Genomic DNA, 19,468 nt, shown 5'->3' on the forward strand with positions numbered 1-19,468 from the left:
GGTTGTGGCTTTGTTAACTCACTGATCTTTGCCCTCCAAAGCAAGATGAGTGGGATTTCTATTCTTTGTCATTTTTTTTTTTTAAGGCAATCGGGGTTAAGTAACTTGCTCAAGGTTACATGGCCAGTTATTTCTGGGTGTGGTGCTAAGTATCTGAGCCCGGATTCGATCCCCAGGTCATCCTGACACTGGAGCCGGTGCTCTTACTCGCTGTGCTACCTGGCCGCCCCCTATTCTTTGTAATTCTAAGAAGGATAGTTCTTCACTTAATAGAGTAAGACCATATACATAGATGTTGGTTACAAGTCAGACATTTGTCCACCAGCACTAATGACTCTAAGGGAGGTAGAAGATCTTAGGCCGAGGGATCTGGTTAGACTTGACAGCGGAAATGCTTGTAAATAGCCCTTGTTCATGTTTGCTAGTGGTTTTCCCCTTGTAGGAATAACAGAAAAATTTTCATCAGCCAAAATCTTCAGAGGGATGTGAGAACTCTGGCTCATGAGGCTTTGACCAGAAACATTTTTCCTTTTCATTATTATTGAGAACGTTCACAGTGTACAAGTCCTTTTCCTGCCCTGGTAAGCAGAGGAGGCTGAATCCATGGGTTTTTCTTGTAGGGTCTTTCAGTGCCTCATTTTTGGGTGTTAGTTTGCATGGGTGCTTGAGGGTTGAGCCACAGACCAAGTATCCCATTTGGTGTTGACTCTGCTTTTCTAGGCCTTGCAACTAACTCTTGCCGGCCTCTCTTCCCATCCCCCATCACCCTGTTGGCTCGTTCTGCCCTCTGCTTGTCCAGCGCCCCACTGGTTTGGGGTACACGGTAGGGAAGTTCTTGTGGAAAACACTTGCAAGTCTCAGTGGATCACCAGCTCTATGGAAGGCAAATGGTTCCTGATAATACCCTGGGGGAATCAACGTTCTGAGTTTTCTGGGACTATTCTCTTCCAATTTCTAGAAAATAACGTGAGCATCTAACAAGTATCTGCCAAAAGAATTTCTGTTGTCAGGCTCTTGTCCCGATTGTCAGCTCCACAGGCATTACAGCTTCTCCTTATATCCCCTGTCTCTCAACCACACCTCTTATTCCCTTCTTGAAATTCGTGGTGGATGGAGGTGTTGTTGAGCAGGTGGACATTCCCTGGGGAGATTGACCATTCTCTTTCCTCCTTGCCTACCATCTTGTAAAACATCAAGAGACAAGGGGTGGCTAGATGGCACAGTGAATAGAGCACTGGCCCTAGAATCGGGAGGACCTGAGTTCAAATCCAGCCTTAGACACTTAGCACGTAGTAGCTGTGGGACCTTGGGCAAGTCCCTTAACCCCAATTGCCCTGCCTTCCCCCCTCCAAAAGACCAAAAATAAAACCATCAAGAGACAGTTTGGTGTCTAGCTTTTTACATTAGCCTTGATCCTATCTTGAGGAATTATAATTTATGTTGATGCATGCTAAATGGGGCATTCCTTGGGAGGTATTTCCCCTACTCTTTATAGAAAAAAATCAAACCAACTTGGATTTATTGTTACCTCTCTTCCCTCACTTTTTAACCCTCTGTTATCTGTCTTCCAGCCCCAGCACACAAACAATACTGCTTTTTTCCACATTTACTGTATCCTCCTAATTATTCAGGCCTGTGGCTTTTTCTGAGTTCTTGTCTTTCAGTGCTTTTGACCTTGTTGACCACTCTCTTCTTCTGGTTATTTTCTTTTCTTTAGATTTTTATGTCACTCTATTGGTTCTCTGCCAATGGATCTGCCCAAATACTTCTGTATTAGGTTCTCTTCTGTATTCTTTCCCCTGATGGTGACTATCCCATAATGCTCTGTCTTTCTCTCTGCCTTGGTGATCTCATCACCCACACATTCAATTATCACTTCTCTTCAGATGATTCCTATATCTATAGATCCAGCCCTGATGTTTCTCTGAGCCTCCCACTCTGTCTGCCTGCCTGGTAGATGTCTCCATCTGGATGTCCTTTATGTAGAAGTCAGTCTCACAACTTAACATGACTAACAGAAAGCTGCTTCATCCCAATCACACTTCATCCTTTCTAGGATTTTTAAGGATGAAATTGGAAGGAAGTGAATGTATGAAAAAAAATCAAAGCTTTCTATGACAGACTGTCATCAGGGACAGTGGAGCCACCACCTTTGATCTCAGTGTTGTTGTGTCCTCAGTGAGGAATCATGAACACAGATGAGGGAGCAGCTGGCCTGGAACAGTGGATACAGAGGACATGACAGGAGTTGGGGATGCTTGGGTGCCAGCTCTGAAGATAACAGAAGGAGAGAAAGCTTGTGGAAAAACAACATCAGTCAAGTCCTAGGCCTTTACTGAAGAATTCTTGAGGATAATCTGAGTATACATCCAGGACCTCCTTTTGGGTGGTCGTTTTTTGTTTCTATGCTTCATTCATTTCTCATCTTCCTAAGGGAAAACAAAGTCAACTAAATGAAACTAATCGACCCAGCCAATGGCCGATGACAGCGTATGTCCCTCACCTCAGCTGAGAGGAGAGGGAGGTTGGTTTCATCATCTGTCCAAGCTCAGTCAGTCTCATTATCAAAATCATCTTCATGAAGTTATGAGAAGGGAGCAGGAGGCTCACACAAGTCATATTCTATGACAAGCCTCATCTTCACAGTCATGCGATTGACCAAACTTGAAGCAATGCTATAATTCCACTGTGCTCATTGTTTTTACTGCCAAAAAAAAGATTCCATAGAGCAGAGGACCTTAAACTTTTGGGAAACATACTCCTTTGGCAGCCTGACCAAGCCCACGAACAAGAATCATGTCTGAAATTGCTCAAAACACATGGAATTTTAAAAGGAAATCATTTATATTGAAATATTTTTATCAAAAGACAGAAAAAAGCTTCATAGGCTCCAGGTTCAGAACTTACACAGTGGACCAGAATCTATACTATAAAGCTTTCCTCTATCAAGATGGTTTCTCATGTATATGTCAGCCAAAGAAGATTCTCCAAAAGATGTAGAAATGACTTTGTATTGCTCTCATAAAATGAGTGATAAAAGCAGAGGTGTTGGCCACTGTTAGGAGGGATGCTCGGGTCATAGCCCAAATGGAAGAGATTCCTGGTGATCCCATTTAGGTAAACATGTTGGTTGTACCAATTTGTTTTCAATTCAGTAAATGTTACTAAGCACCTACGATGTGCCAGGCACTGGTTAACACCATGAAGAAAAAAAAGGCAGTTCCTGCCCTGGAGGAGTTTATAGTCCAAGGGCAGAAGACAGTGCACAAAAGGAAGCTGACAGAGCAGAGCGGCAGGAGCCATCGAGGATGCCCACAACATGGTCCTTGGAGTGGAAACCATGCAGAGCAGCTGATGGAAAATGGAGAGTTCCCTCTGTAAAGGAAGGTTTGGGGAGGTATTTACTGCTGCACCCTCTAGCCATCCAGTCAGAGGGGAGTGGAGAACTGATAAGCATCAAAAATAGTCCATCTGGGTAGTGATGAGGCCTTAGAATATTACAGAACCTTCTCGTTGAGATGCATAAGTCACTCAGAAGACTTTTACCTAAATATCTAAACAGGAAAAACCGAGTAGATACAGAATGTTCATTGTCCAGGTTGCCATCAGACTGTACAGTGTCTTGGACAGATACTGCAGATGGAAAAAAAAACTAGCTTTAGATATGAGCCGGAGACAGTGCAGTGGTGCACTGGATAGAGTGGTGGGCCTGGAGTCAGGAAGACCTGAGTTCAGATCTACCCTCAGACACTGTGTGACGCTGAGCAAGTCACTTAATCCTGTTTGCCTTAGTTCCCTCATCCATAAAATGAGCTGAAGAAGGAAACAGCAAGACCAATATCTTTGCCAAGAAAGACCCCAAATAGGGTCATAAAGAGCTGGGCATGACTAAACCACAAAAGGAGGGGAGAATTAGAGCAATGGTTCAGTGCTCTTACTGACCCCAGACAGCAATATTCCAGCATTGGTGCCATATGGCTAGGCCATTGTCTACCCACAGTCTTCAAAGAGTTAGAGTTGAAGAATGATGGAGAGGTGCCCAATGGGCATGAGAAGTTGGTAAACAGTGCAGAATCACCCAGTGGAAGTAGTCTAAAACATTCCAAGAAAGAGACAACCAAGAAAAGGAGGTGGGCTGGCTTGGCAGGGAGCTGAAGAATCCATGAAAGTCAACCCTTGTCCATTGGGATCCGTGCCAATGACAGGAAGTCCAGAAGGCTGGCAAGAATGGAAAGTTTGACAGGAGGATTGCCAGCGTTTCACAGGGACAGCCTTCCTTGTTTTGTATGGTGTCCCCAGCACTCTGCACACTGCCTGGTGCACAGTAGGAGCTTGTTAAGTCTCACACTCCCATACCCAGTCTTGGCCAAACCTGTTGGTTCTGCCTTTGTAACATACATCCTTTCCTCTCTTCTGATACTGCCCTTACCCTGGTGCAGACGCCTCATTTCCTCTCACCTGTACTGCTGCAGTTGTCAAGGCTGGTGATTTCTGCCTACCTCAGGTCTCTTCCCCATTTAACCACTCAAGTGATTTTCCTGAAGCCAGGGTCTGACCACATCACCCCACTCCCCTTCTTAGTCAACTTCAGTGACTCCTCATCCTTCCCAGGATTGAACATAAAATCCTGTTGACATTCAAAGTCCTTCATAATCTAGCACACACCCACACACACCCACACACACCCCTCCACACCCCCCCAGTCTTACACCTTACAGCCCTCTGCCTCCCCTCCATGTACTCTTTGTCCAGCAATGCTGGCCTCCTGGTTATGCCTGAGAAAAGACACTTATCTCTCATCTCTAGGGATTTTCACTGCTCGTGCCCCAAATACTCTCCCTCCTCATTATGACTTGTCTTTCCTGGCTTCCTTCAAATCCCAGCTGACATCCTACCTTGTCTAGGAAGCCCAACCCCTCTTGATTCTAGTGCCTGCCTTTTGTTGAGTGGTTGCTAGATACACTCTTTCTGGCTGGTTGGTTCATAGTTGTTTGCATATTGTCTTATGCTGTATATTTGTGCCTGACCTATGACCAGGTAGAGCCTCCTGAACTTATGTTGGTCTGATTAGCCACAGTAGGGCATGCTGGCCCTTGGCTCTGCCATGGAGAGGTTATTTGGATCTTCTTCAGGTATGGAGGTCAGCAGCCAACATGTTGTCTTCTCCAGGGGCAGAGACTGTCTTTTACCATTCTTTGTCCCCAATGCTTAGCACAATGTCTGGCACATAGTAGGTGTTCAGTAATGTTTATTGACTGGACTAGATGTTATCTAAGATCTCTCCCATCCATGATCCTATAATGATAAGAGTTGAAAAGGACCTTGGAGAATTAGCCCAGTCTCCCGTTCTTTTCCTAGCATGCTGTTATCCAGCCTGGGCCTCAGCAGCTCCAGAGAGAAGGAATTCATCCCTTACAAAGCCAGTTGTCAGTGGGGATGATTCTGCCTCTTTAGGCAGAACTTAAGCTGATTTGTCCATAGCAGGAACCTGTCAGGCTCTGCTTCTTTGTGACTTCTGCCATTGGGCTGACTTTTGGTGCCCCCACAAGAGGGGTACCTCAGAATAGCTAGGTATTTGAACGTGGTGATCATGTCACTCTGAAGGCTTTTCTTAAGGGACACATCCCTTGTTCTTTCAGCTCTTCCTTCCAGGATGTGACTTTCAGGTCCCTCTGTATCCTGGCAGTCTTCTGACTCTGCCCCAAGCTGAAGATAGTGGGGTCTGAGCCCTAAAGAGGCGGCAGCCCTAAAGCTTGCTTTGCTCTGCACATTTCTGTTAATATTCCCTGGGCTGGAAGCTGTGTCATGCCATAGTCTGTTTAAAAAACCAAACCAAACTTGAGTGGTGCCCCCTACTGCACACACAAATTGTTGTTTATCTCAGGTTTTCTCCATCTTGGAGTCCTGAGGTTGATTTCTTTTTTAACCCAGATAACTTAATGAACCATTTGCTACCCTGGCCATCTGTGTAGTGAAGATGTTGGAGGTTAAAAACCAACCTGTCCAGTCCTCTCAGCTCTAAAATGGGATTTTATCTTAACAGAGTGAGAGCTGGTTTGACCCAGGCCCCTTTTGGGTGGTTACCCTGGTGACTGAACCGAGCTCATGCTTAAAAGGAGGTTAAATGGATCAATGTCCTTGGAGAGACGTCTGCTTTTCAGGATCAGGGGAAAATGAGCTGAGCTCTTGTGAGGGACTGATTGCCACATACTCTCCATGTGACCTGCTTTTCCATTAAACCTTGGCAACAGAATTCTCTAGAGGAAAGCATGATGGACTGGGGAAGGAAAGCACGAAGGACATGGATTTGATTCCCGTCTCTGCTGCTGCTCGCCTTGAAGCTGCTCACTTCCTCCTGAGCTCTAGGACCTCCCTTAAAGGGCCCTTCTCCATCTGACTTTCTGTTCTGGTTTTTCTGGCCAGGTCTTGAAGACAAAGCAAATGGAGCTGATCATACATTGTACTTTCTAACTTACAAAAACACAGTTGAAAATCTAAAAGGCTCATAGATGAATCATTGTGTAATACATAAAGCTTCTTATTCCTCTTGAAAATGTTCATGAAGCAATCTGTAAGATGTGTCGGGGCCACAATTTGTCCCATTGTCTCATCCCACAGCTGGGGGCCCAGGTCCGAGAGGTATGAAGGGGAGACGTTTTTCTGATTGGAGCAGTCAGGGCAAGATCTTGGGCACCATGTATGTTTGCAGTCCTTTTTAACTGTCCTCTGTCAGAACTGGAGTCAGAAAACATCTATTAGTCACCTGCTGTGGAAATGCTCTGAGGAGGCGTGAGCTGCTGAATGCGGAGTCCAAGAGATTGTGACGTCTAGGGGGTCAGCTACTGGGAAATGATGGAGCAGACCAAAAGCTGGGCTGAGGGGAAAGGCTTGCTTCCTAGTTCTATTTATGTACTGATTCTCTCTCTCTCTCTCTTTCTCTCTCTTTCTCTCTCTCTCTCTCTCTCTCTCTCTCTCTTTCTCTCTCTTTCTTTTTTAGAGATGCTGATGCCACCAGAATAGATATTTATACAGGTAAGCCAGATGTTCAGTCTTCCAGGACCCATTTCTTAAACAATCATTGCTGGGCCTCAAAAAGGAGAGTGGGAAAAGGGATAAGTAGCTTGAATTCACGTTGCCTTGGAAAAAACAGCAGATTTGGAGTACAAGTGCCCAGGTTTCAGTCGACTACTACTGGCTACTCTTTGTGTGATTATGGCTAGGTTACTTAACAGCCCTGGCCCAGTCCCCTATTGTTCCATCTGTCGAATGAGAGTGTTGAACCAGACAACCTTTATGGAAAAGTGCCCTCACAGTGGTAAAGTCTGAATGGCAATAAGTCAGCCTCAGAGACTAAATAATACAGTTCCACAGATCTCACAGATAGAGAAATTTGAGAGACTGAGGCGGAAGGTCTGCCAGCCAGGCAGCCAGGCAATGAGGAAGGAAGGAAAGTGCCTGGGCCTTGGCTGAACAGGGATGTGGGGAAAACCTGTCGCACAGCCAAGGAAGGCCGTTGAGAGGCCAGCCCCTCCAGACCCTGCTTGTCTTCCTGCTCCTCCGCTCTGGCGCTCTAGAAGCTTCCAAAGGACGATGGCCAGAGGTTGGGCTCCCTGGGTCCTTAGCTTCTGCCAGTGTGGGGAAGTAGAGTTGACGGGCAAACACTTGTCTCTGGCAGGGACGGAAATAGCTTATTTGGCTTAGAATTTTCAGCTCCTTGATGTCTCAGCTCATCACTGGGCTTAATTGGCTCTATCCTTGTGCAGTGACATTTTCCCTCTTCCCCTCCCCCTATTGAATATAGAGATGAAGGATTTCAGTGTCCTTATTTATTACTTTGCATTCTTTTTGTTGATTGAATGTATGGGTACCTTTCCCTCTTTATCATTTGAGCAATGAAAAGTTGGAAAGGGAACAGTGAAAAGCAGCTTTGAGATTTCATGTGACCTGCATCACTTGTTTTTTCCTGAAGTACTGTTCCTGTGGGAGAGAGAGTGTGGAAGGTGCTGGTCTTGGAGTCTGTGAGACTCAAATACTGACTCTGATGCTAGCTGTATGATCCTGGCCAAGTCACTTCTTTAGGCCTCAGTTTCCTCATCTGTAAAATGAGGATAATAACATCTATCCAATAGGGTCCTTGTCAGGATCAAGTAAGACAGTGCATGAAAAAGTGTTTTATGTAACAGGATATAAATAGCAGCTATTTTGAGAGGTTTGAAGTGATTTTGAACAGAATTAATGAGATTTCAAGAATTGAAGATTGTATGTTGATTTACAAAGTGATCTGCCCTGATAATCCTTTATCTTTTGGGAATTTGACTCATTCTGCAAATAGAAACTTCTTTGTGACAAGAACCAGGCACACAGTCCTTTGTGTATCTCATTGTCTTTCTTTCATGGTGATGAGTCTCCCCAGATGGAACTCAGTTTCCCCTTTCTCCCCCAGCAGTGAAGGAAACATGCACTGCCCCTTTATCTCCTGGCCACCGGGAGTTTCCATTTTTTTCTAAATGCTGTATACTTGCTGGGAAATCCATTAACAAGTCCTCTGAAGTAATTTTCATTTGATTACCATTTGGGATAGGCCCCATTCCCCAAGTGCTTCTCTTCCTTGTAGAAGGGCTGCTCCCAGGAACATACTGACCCTAGACTTGGGGGACAGTGTCCCATCTCCCTCCAGACCCCTGGCCCCCCCACCGTGGCCATTGCCAAAGCTGTGCCCTGACCCTCAGCTGGCAGGAATACTAGCAACCCTGGCTCTCCCCAGTATCTTTTATAGAGATAGAATAAAGCTGGTAACCTCTAAATCAGTGGTCCCTGGGACCCACTTTGGGCCATCAAGTAGTTTTCTCAGTAGTGTGTTGTTTCTGGAAGGAAATTTGGGGCTTTTTTCCACCCTGCTTCCCCTGTATTGTATTGGATTTGGATTTCTCAAGGGTTCTCATCACTCCTTTCCTCCCCCCAGCCTTCCCAAAGCTGTTCTTGGACTCCTGGACTCTATTGATGGCATCATTTGGGAGCATGGATATGGTTTCTAGTCTGTCTTGGACTAGGTTGTAAATAATTTTAACTAAACCATTTAACTGAAGACTGGCAGTAGGTCAGTGAGACGTGTGGCTATAGAGTGTTATGGATGAGTGACTCTCTGGTGCTCACTGAAGGCCGCCGCCCCTCCCCCTCCTCCCCCCCCCTCCAGTCCTGTCTTGAATGGCAGCCTGAGGGAAGGGCATGTCCTGGGCTCTAGGTGTTCCCTGCCAGGGCTGTGGAAGGCAGGGAGTTAAGGTACAGAGTTCTAGGTGGAGGTCTGCATGTGTATCGAGTTCTGATACACCCTGATGGACAATTGAGGGAGTGCCCTTTGTCACAGGCACAGCCAGCCAGGATGGAGCAGAGCCAACATTGGAACTGGCCAGATCATAGGGAAGTAGATGTCCCATCATACCAGGAAAAGCTGGGAAAAGCACAAGGTGTTTAGTCTGGAAAAGGGAAGGTGTGCCCAGGGCAGAGGATGGTTGACTAGGGATGGAAAGGCTCATCCAGTGGAAGTGGGAGGACAGAACTTGGGGGCCTATGTATAGAAGCTTCTAGGGGCTGGTTTTCTGTCTGATGTCAGGAAGAAGGTCCTGATGAGTTAAGTTAGTCTGGAGTGGTGCAGGCAGCTCGGGGAGCTGAAGGGGCTCCCCATCACTGGAGGTCTTGTAGAACCTTGGCTGGGAAGTACCTGTTAGGGGTAGGGGTATAGCCTGGACCAGATGCCTCTGAGGTTCCTCTTGTTTTTACCCCCAAAAACAAAATTTAAAAAAAAATAAGCAAAACAAAACCATACAGTAAAAGTTCAGAGCAGATGAAATCAAAACCTGATGTAGGAATTAATTACCAGGAGATGAAGGGCTGACTGGAAAAATGGTAGAAGGTGGAAAGCCCTGCAGACCTTAGTCATTCCATTTGTCAGCAGCAGTTCAGGGCGTAACCGTGGGCAGGCTTACAATGGCATTCAGAGGATGCCCAATTTTACCCCTTAGGGCCCATCCAGTGATTGCTTCCCATCACATTGGTGCTCATGTGCTCCTGAGCTGACTGGCTTCTCCAGGCCAGGAAGCCTGATCCAGTGATGGCCAGTGTGTAGCACATCTCCATTCCAGGCTGGCCAGTGTTGTATTAGGGCCCATCCTGGTGGTTCGCGCCCATTTCTTGGTGATCTGTCTCTTGGATTTCACTGTGGTGTAGTTGCTTTCAGTCAATTTGCTGCAGAAGGTGTGGCTGCCTGTTTGTCCCTGGAGATCTGAGTCCCATCCTGGGCTCCTCCTGCTCCCCATCTCAGTATGACATTGAGAAGGGCTACTTTGACCATGGTCCGATTTCCCTGTGCCCTCTGGTGGGGTACTGCCTCAGTGCAATCTCCTGAGCTGCCCCTCGCTTCCTTGGCTCTGGGGAGATTGGGGAGGTGGTGCCAGGTCCAACTGGTGTAGGCCCGGCAGGGAGATGAGAGTGGGGCTGCTGTGGATGGTGTCTGACACCAGGGTCATTCTCCTGTGTGCCACATGATCAGGTCTTGATGGGGTCTGTGTTGAAGAAGTTGGTAGCACCATTAAATGCTACTGACATGTTTCCCAGATTGAAAAGGGTTGGGAGACCCCAGTGGTCTTTATCTCCAGGGCTCTTGTGAGTCTGGACTCTTGGGACCAGCACACTGCTGCCCATTGCCCACTGACCGTTTTCTGACCTTTTGATGCTTCTTCACAGAGCACCGGGAGAACCTCCAGGGAGGCTTCATGCTCTGCTTTCTGGATGATGGCGCAGGAATGGATCCAAGTAAGTGACTGGGGGGAGGCAGGAATGGGGGTGACACCCCCCCCCCCCCCACAGGGCCCCTGGGGGCAGAGCAGCAGTCACTCAGACTTAGCTTTCAAAGCAGGGCCCTTTCTCTGAATTGTGGTTTTCAGTGGATAAACTAAGACATGGAGAATTAGGAAGGCAGTCAAATGTTAGTGAAAATAGGGATACGTGTTTCCCATCCAACTTCTTGGCCTCAGATTAAGAGCTTCTGTCATAAAGGGTCACCAAGTCCAATCTGGACGGTGCTGGGGTCTCCAAAGGTTGTCCTCAGCACAGCGTTGGTAGAATTCTCCCCTTTGGCACGCTGGGCCCTTACTGACCTTGGCCACAAACGCTGAGGGCACGTTCCCCTTCTTCACTTAATGTCAGGGTGTGCTAGTGGGGGAGTACCCTGCTGCCTTGATGGTATTGACCATTCAATGAGAAGTCCCTCCTCTTGGTGCCATAGCAGCCCGCAGGGCGGTTTGTTTTCTGCTCTGTTATGGCCAGTCTTCACAAACACTATGAAAGCAAATGTGTGGTTTCCCATCCCATCGTCAGGTGGGGGAGTGCTTCCAAAGGAGAACCAGTGCTGGACAGGAGCTGGGCATTGAGTAGCCCCAGTTCTCCATGTGGCTTGGGACCAATCCCTTGACCTCTCTAAGCCAGGGCTTCCTCCTTTCAGCGGGAGGAGCAGCTCCCATATATGTAGAGCTTCATGGTAAATCTATGAGAGAAGGAAATGTGACTGTCTTACAGATGGGGAAATTGAGGTGCAGACCCAAGCTTATCATGCCCTGGGCCACACATTTGCCGGTCTTGGAGATGGAGTTTGAAAATGAAACTTTTGTGACTCGGTCTGTGGAAAGCTTTAAGGTTCTCTGGTCCTGTGTTGAGATGTGCCTCAGACTAAGGTTTACCAAGGGTGGTCAGAGAAGATCTGATTTGGACAGGCCCTCAGGGGCCAGCCCAGACCTTGATGGCCTTGGTGACATCGCCCACGAGTGCTGATGTGCAATCCTTTGTAGTGAGGGGGGCCTATCTCCTCCAAGGGCAGCCCATTCCTCTCTACTCCCATTTGCTTTTTCATGGCCCTCCCCGGCCCTCCATGACCCCTAGTCCTGCCTGTTGGGGAGTAGCCAAGCACAGACAGTTGTTCTCCTTCCAACATCTTGCTGAGGTCACAACCCCCAAGAACTCTCCAGGCCAGACATTCCCTTTGACTGTTTCTTGGGTGCCATGAGCCCAAAGCCTTGTCTGTTCTGATTGCCCATCTTTGGATACTTTACAGCTTATCAGTGAATGCCTCAGCCAACCTTGGGCCCAGAAAGGAGCCTGAGCTCCTAGATTGACCCAGAGGTACCTTCCCTCTCTCGAGGCACATATATCACCCCTGAAAATCCCCAGATCATTTTCCTATGTCTTCCCAACCATGGCTCCTCTCCAAATGTTGAGCCCAGAAGTTGGTTTTTGGAACTCCAGTGTAAGACTTGACATTTATCCCTATTGGATTTCCTAGTCTTTGATTCAGCCCAGCACTTGAGACTGCCCAAGTATTTTGGGAGCCCAATTGTGGCAGTCTCCTTTTCCACTCCTTTGATGTCTCATGTTTCAGGTGATGCTGCCAGCGTCATACAGTTTGGGAAGTCAGCCAAGCGGACCCCCGAATCCACTCAGATTGGGCAGTACGGCAACGGCTTGAAATCGTAAGTCGTGGGTCCGCTCAGCTCAGAGACCTCAGAGCGCTGCTGATTTCCACGTGTCCCCTGTCTCCTCCCCACTCATCCTCCAATAACTTACTCATTTCCACACCATCTTTGCTGTCTTTTGACCATCTTTGGAGTGGGAGATAATTCAGACAGGCCTAGATGTCTTTATTTGGAGACAAGTTAGGGCTCCTATAACATTCTTGAGAGATAGTGAGTTGTTGAAGGTGTGTTTGTTTAAAACCAGTGACTAGGTGACACAGTGAATAGAGCACCAGCCCTGGAGTCAGGAGGACCCGAGTTCAAATCCAGCCTCAGACACTCAACACTTACTAGCTGTGTGACCTTGGGCAAGTCACTTAACCCCAGTTGCCCTGCCTCCCTGCAAAAAGCAAAAACAAACAAAAAAAAAAAAACGGTGGTTGGGAGTCTGTGTCTGTTTCCCAGTGGATCATGGCCCTAGATGGGTAATTGTCCTTTTCCCCTAGAAGAATTCCACAATATTAGCACTGGTGGAGTCAACCCCTTGTCTAGGGATTTCTTGTGGCCTGGGGCTCTGCTGAGAGATTACAGGCTCTAGGCAGGACAGTCCTGCCAGCCTTGAAAGGGCTGAGACTGGTGCTGGTGGTGCCCTGCTCAGAGGACCAACCTCACCTGATGCTGCATGCAGAGAGGCTCCCAGAAGGCTAGTGCAGGGGCATGAGGGGTCTGCCCACAGTAGTTCACAAGGCATGGTAGGCCCTTGATCTGCTGAATCAGGGGAAGAAAGGCCCGCAAGGACAAGCGGTGACACTGACTCTTGATGTGCTGGTGTGAGCTCCTGGCACTAGGACCCTGTCGCTTTACAGACAGGCAGAGATGACTGCCAGCGACCCCCCAAAAGAAGTGTGCCCTTGTCCCAGCTGCCTGGCCTTGTCAGGCTTGGGACGCGGTATTCTGGCTCAGCGCAGCCTCTGCAGGGCGATCTCTATTTCTGAAGCGCACAAACCTTTGAATGGAATCAGATGATTGAGGGGAGCCAAAGTTGATGCTGATGGAAATCTGAGTCAGGTTGCCATGGAATAGTGATGGGGCATTTTTGTTTTGGAGAAAATGCTTGATGGCATTGGGTGGGCTAAGTGCCCGTCAAGGCCCGATGTAGGGAGTGGGCCCAGAGAAATAGTGCCGCCCACTGGAGCTCACCATCTTCCCAGCTCACTGAGGTGCTCCTGAAGGAGTACAGGACTGTGGCCTAGACAGAGCAGTTCTCTAAACGTCCTTTCTGTTTTCCCATCCCTCCTGCACTGGTTGAAGGACATGTCATGGAGTATTTGGATTGCTGTGACTTGGGGAGAACCCTTCTGCACGTGTGAAGAGTGACTAGGGTGGTGGGGCTGATTGTGCATTGGGAAGCCAGTGGTGTTCCCTTTTGGACACCACATCTGAGAAAGGGGCTCAAGCTGGACAGAAACCTGGGGGAGAGACCTGGGGGCGAGGGCGCAAAAGCAACTGGCAGGGCCAGGCCTTGAGGGCAGGCTGAGGAGCATGTACCAATCAAAGTCTGTCCCTGTGCCCTCAGAAGTGATGGGGGATGGCTTCGTGGGGAGTGATTGGGGCCCCTGTCTGAGAGGTAGGACAGGGTTCAAGTCCTGCCTCCAGTACTTAGAAGCTGTGCGACCCTGGGCAAAGCACCCCCTGCTCTGGGCCTCAGCCTCCTCATCTATAAAATGAGAGAGGTTGGACTGAGCACCCTGTAAGGTTCACTGGCCCTCAGATCCAGGCTCTGACAAATAACTGTCCAAAATGAATGGAGGGTAAGGCAGACTTCCTGGAGAAAGTGTTGTTAGCCCAGAATTTTGGAGGCAACAAGGGATTCCCCAAGGGAAGTCAGGAGGGAGGGAATTCCAGGTATGAGGGACAGTCAGTACAAAAGTGTGGAGACAGGAAATGGAGGGCCACCAGCTGACCCTCAGAGGCCTGGAAGGAGAAGGAGGGAGAATAAGGTGGGAAAGGTGAAGAAGGCTCCAGAGGCCAGAAAGCAGGTCTGCCAAGGTGGACGAGATGCCTCCGCAGCTGGGGGTGTCTGCCCGGAAGCTGTGGCTGTGGCCGCGAGTGCAGGGATGGGCGCCCCCTGTCATTTGGCATCTGCGCACAGCATTCTGTCCAGTTCTCTCTCAGTCTGGCAGTCAGGCCTTCAGGCCTTGGCGGCTGCTCCTCCCTCTGCTGGTGACATCCTTGCTCCTTTTCGACCATGGAGTTTCCACCTGTAGCACCTCTTCTGAAAATGCCCATGTGTCCCTTCCCTTTTCTCAGACCTCACCCATCACCGCATGTTCTAGCTCCCCCACTGTAATGTAATGCCAAGGAAAGGCAACTTCCCAAGGTTCAGAATACCAGCATAGGCGCTCTCCATTTTATTCAGTGACAAACCAAGAACAGAGAAGATCAAAACATGACATCATTCAAAATACAGCATTTACTAAATGTGATTAAATAATCTCCAAGGACTACCCCACCCCAGGACCTTCCAATCATTCAATCAATTACAAAGTCCCTGTTCTAAATACTTCTCCACCCCCAGGCTGTACCTTCATTTAGTCCATCACAAAGCCCCTCTTCTCAAATGGAGATTAGTTTCCAAACATAAGTAAAGTACATTCATTTGTTCAACCACAGAACACAAAAAGGTCAAAAGTTCCCCACCCCTGGATCACAATTGAATCTACCCCAGAGTTACATCAAGTTTAAGCACAGCACTTAATACCCAAATGGAGGTCTTTTCTTCATCTTGACAGGAGGCAAGTTCTCAGCAATCTTAGTTCCTGGGGAGACAAGGCTTAGCAAGGCCACAAGATACATTGCCAGTCCCTTCATTAATTCATCCTCTGTCTGTAGAACAGTCCTAGAACCCCTGAAAACATTAGCAAAACCCTCTCCCAGGATTTCTGTAAACATACAACAAGAAAATCCTTCTTCAGGGCCTCTGAACCAACAGAAAGGTTCCCAGACCACTGCAACAACAGCACTGTCCTTCACCAGTGGACAGTATTCACTCTCTGTCTGCAGGACAGTCTCAGGAGCTCTTAGCCAAAAGCCAGGTTCCAGGACTTCTTCAACAACAGGACTGTCTTTCACCAGTGGACAAATCTGGCAAAACAACATCAAAACAGACAGACAAAGTACCAGCAAAACAGCTATGTCTCCTCAGTCCTTGGCAGCTCCGGGGGCAGGTTTCAAAAGTCCAGGGCGATTCAAAGTGGCACTCAGCAATGCTCTCTGTCTCTCTGCCTCCACGAGGTGCTGCTTCCAAAAAGTTCTTCTGCCTCTCTCTTGTCTCTCCAAATCTATGTCACTAGCTCCTCCCAGTTCAGGACTTTCTTTTCACATCAACAAGTCCATCCCACAGATGGGATTAACAAGCTCTGGGTTTTAACACAATCAATTTGAAAACCAAGCCAATACAGGGGGATCTTTCTATTCCATTACTATCACACCCACGTACCTCTGAAACGTCAGCTGTTGGAGTTATCCAGAAGGGGAAGAGTGAGGACTCTCACACCTATCTCCTGGTACCAGCCCTCCAGGGTGATGGTTTCATTGAGTAAGTGATGGAGGCAGCCAAAGGCTCTGCCTCTGGAGCCTTCCCCACCTCCATCTTCCCCCTTTGCAGAGTAAGGGGAGACACATCAGACTAGGTCAGCAGTAAGGTCTCCTCCTGCTGTGATCCAGGCTCTGCAAGTATTCAGCTCAGCATCAGTGAAGAGAGTTTGTGTGTTGCCAGCACCATGGGTAAGGAGGGATCAGTGGCAGCAAGGACTCCGCAGCCCACCCAGGAAGGGCCATTGGTGGTTGTGCCTGGTGTGTTCAGGGACCTGTTGGTACACAGATAACCTGGTCCTTGCTTGCTGCCCTGAGGGGGTAGGACTGAGATGGTGTCTGGGAAGCCCCTCAAGGCCCCCAGCAGAGAAGTGTGCAACAGCTCTGTTGTCTATCCATGTGCCCTTGGCTTCTCACCCAGCGACCCAGCACTGCCAACTGGTGTGCTGCCCTGATGGGGCTCTGGGAAGACACTGGTTCCTAGGTGGCATCCAGGAAGGTTGTGTATCTGCAGGCAGGGGTTTGCCTAGACCCCAGGAATCTAGAAAGACCCCCTAGAGCCCTGGAGCTGGGTGGCTATCAGAGCATGCAGGATTCTATGTAGCTGGCCTGGGGGGAAGAGCTTTGGGGATGTCCATATCTCCATCCGAAGAAGGGGGAAGGCATAGTCATTTGGACCCCTTGATGTTCTCAAATTGGGACTATTGTAAATACAATGAATATTTTGGAGGGTTTTATGTTTGACGCCTAGTTTTATATGTGTGTGTGTGTGTGTGTGTGTGTATACACTCGTATGTGTGTATATAGAGAGATATAGATGTAGATAGATATATAGAGGTATAGAAATAAAAGTAGAGAGAGATATAGCTATCTGAGGAGCCCTTCCTGGGAAAGAATCCCAGACGTGGTTTTTAGCTTCCCCTCCCTCCCCAAGGCAATCAGGAGTACATTGATAACTGGTGACTCAGATGCCCCCTTTCCCCTTGATGCAGAACTGTGCTAAGACTGAAGCTGGCCAATGTGGAGAGTGTGTCTGATAAAGGCAGAAGGCAGCAGCCTGGCTTTTCCCAGAGGCCATTCTGCAGGCCCAGTATCATAGGAAGTCATGTGTGAAGGAAGGTTCAGTGAATGGTGCTGTTGGAATGACAGACTTCAGTGGGTTGTGTTTAGTCCTAGCAGCCATAGAGAGTCACTGAGAGTTGAGGAGGAGATACCTGCTCTTAGGTCAGGCCCTGTGACACCCATTTGGAGTGGGCAGGGACTGAGGCAGGGAGCCCTACGGAATCAAAGGCCAGTTTATGTTTAGTCCATGTGAGGTATGAGGTGAGCAGGCAAGGGTCTGAATCCTGGGGTCACTGTGGGAATGGAGAGAAGAGGCGGGATGCCAGCAGTATGATTCATGGAGGTAGAAAGGGCGAGGCTGGGCATCCAGCAGAGGATGCAGAGCAGGGGCGGTTCCCACAGGGAAGCTCTGCGAGTGCCCTGCTGTAATCCCATGCACAGAAGCTTTCCAGAGGACTGCTACTGTGAACAGCTTTTAAGGTTCTGATTACACAGTATAGCAAACACTCTATTCCATAACAAATCAAAGCAAAACTTTTACAGAAAATCAGGGTACAGCATTCACATTCACAAACAGCTTATCATTAAAATGGCCACATAGTTTTCACCAAGATGGTCACAGTATTTAGAACAAAGTACAATCTCAAAGTACAATAGTCAAAGTCTTCCACTCATGGGGCAAAGTCTTAAGTTAACTCAATCAGTCACTTATGTAGCAATCAATTACTAAGTATCATTAATCACTAAGTACAATCGAAAACACAGATCCACCACCCCTTAGGTCACTAGTAAACTATAATTACTCAGTACCCAAGGAGAGGTCTTTTCATCTTGTCTTGGGGCCAGTTCTCAGATTCCCTGGATCCCCTTCCATGGTCCCAGATTCTGCCTGGATTCACCAGACTGGCACCTGGGTTCAATGGCAGATAGCTCCTGGTTCCTTGTCCAGCTCTCTGGGAAGTTCCCAGGGTCTGGTCCGTGTTAGATCCTTCAGCATTTCTGCTCCAGGGAATTCAAGGCTCAACCAAGCCACAAACAGACAAAGTCCCTGCATCCCAGTCATGCTTCCTCAGTCTCTCCTGGGCTCCTCTGTCATCTGGGTTCCTGGGCTCCTGTCCAGAAGAGGCTGTACCACCACCAGCTCCCAGGAAATTCTGGCTCAGTTCTCCATTCTTCTGTAGCTGCTCTGCCTCCAGATACTGGTCCCAAGAAATTCTGACTGTGCCTCTCTGGGGCTTTTCTTATATACACAGCATTAGCTACTTCCTGTTTCAGCCAACCCCTTCCTGTTACATCAGCAACAGGACCCAGGAGTACCTTCTGTTTCCCCAACAGAGGCTTGATCAGTCACTAAGTGCTAAGTACCTGCTACCTTTGCCAACACAAAGGGATCTTCCAATTCAAATTCCATGACCATTACACTTGCAGAAGATTCCTGGAGGACGAGGATGGCATTGCAGGCAGTACCATCACATTGGCCCTGTTGGCCAATTGTATTGCACCCACAGGTGGAGGCAGAAACGTGGCTTCCTCCACTTGACAGAACTCTGTCCTCCTGTACATACAAGGCAGGTGTGCACATGGAGGTCAGCAGAAGAAATGCGAGGACACTCTCAAGGTCTCTCTGAAGAACGTTAGACTCAGTTATGTGACGTGGGAGAGGCTGGCACAGGGTCAGTCAGCACGGCATGCCCACAGTAGAGAAAGCACTCCACTCCATGGGAGAAGCAGAATTGCAGCCGCTCAAAGGAAACACGAGAGGCACAAACTTGGAGCCATCTCTCCTCTGGGTGTTCATCCGGACTGCTTGTGCCAGACCCATGCTGGTCGGAGAGCCCAGCAGCGATGCCATTCTGATCCTCTTTGAGAGCAAAGGACAACCACCAGCCAACAGAACGCTCGTCCTCTCCCCAGATTCCCTGCCCTGCTGACGTTGCTCCTAGGGGTGTGTGGAAGGTGTTCTTCACCACCTCACTTCTGCTCTGTGACCCCTGTGCTCCCAGAAAGCACCATGCAGCGCAGAATGCAGAAGAGCCATGGAACATTTGGGGAAAGCAGGGTGACACGTTAAAAAAAGACGGAAACCTGCTAACAAGGACTGGGCAGCGCTGCATGGTAAAGCGCAAAGGCCTCCATAAGTATCGGCTGCACCCGAGGCCTCAGGGCCCCAGGGCCCCGACCAGAAGCGAGTGCCTGGGGGGCTGCATCTGATCAGGCACATGGCCTGAAGCGCTGCCATTTTCTACATTCTCACTGTTTCTCTGGGAAGAAATCACACAGAAGCAGTTCCCATGACGCTCAGAACATTTCCT

General features: G+C 48.5%; 1 protein-coding gene across 2 annotated transcripts in view; it reads left to right on the forward strand.

Annotated features, from left to right (window-relative positions):
- MORC2 (MORC family CW-type zinc finger 2) overlaps window positions 1-19,468 on the forward strand; it is a 49,262-nt gene that overhangs the window by 12,250 nt on the left and 17,544 nt on the right. Inside the window, exons 3-5 of one of the 2 annotated variants that reach the window (XM_069081642.1) lie at window positions 6,998-7,032; window positions 10,741-10,809; window positions 12,428-12,518. In XM_069081642.1, the coding sequence (XP_068937743.1) occupies window positions 6,998-7,032; window positions 10,741-10,809; window positions 12,428-12,518 (195 nt within the window). The remainder of the gene's footprint in view (window positions 1-6,997; window positions 7,033-10,740; window positions 10,810-12,427; window positions 12,519-19,468) is intronic. The other variant, XM_069081643.1, reaches the window with a different exon arrangement.

Source organism: Petaurus breviceps, unplaced genomic scaffold (genome assembly GCF_028583685.1).
Source record: "Petaurus breviceps papuanus isolate PSGF00001 unplaced genomic scaffold, PetGlider_PUasm1.0 99, whole genome shotgun sequence".
Lineage (NCBI taxonomy): Eukaryota > Metazoa > Chordata > Mammalia > Diprotodontia > Petauridae > Petaurus > Petaurus breviceps.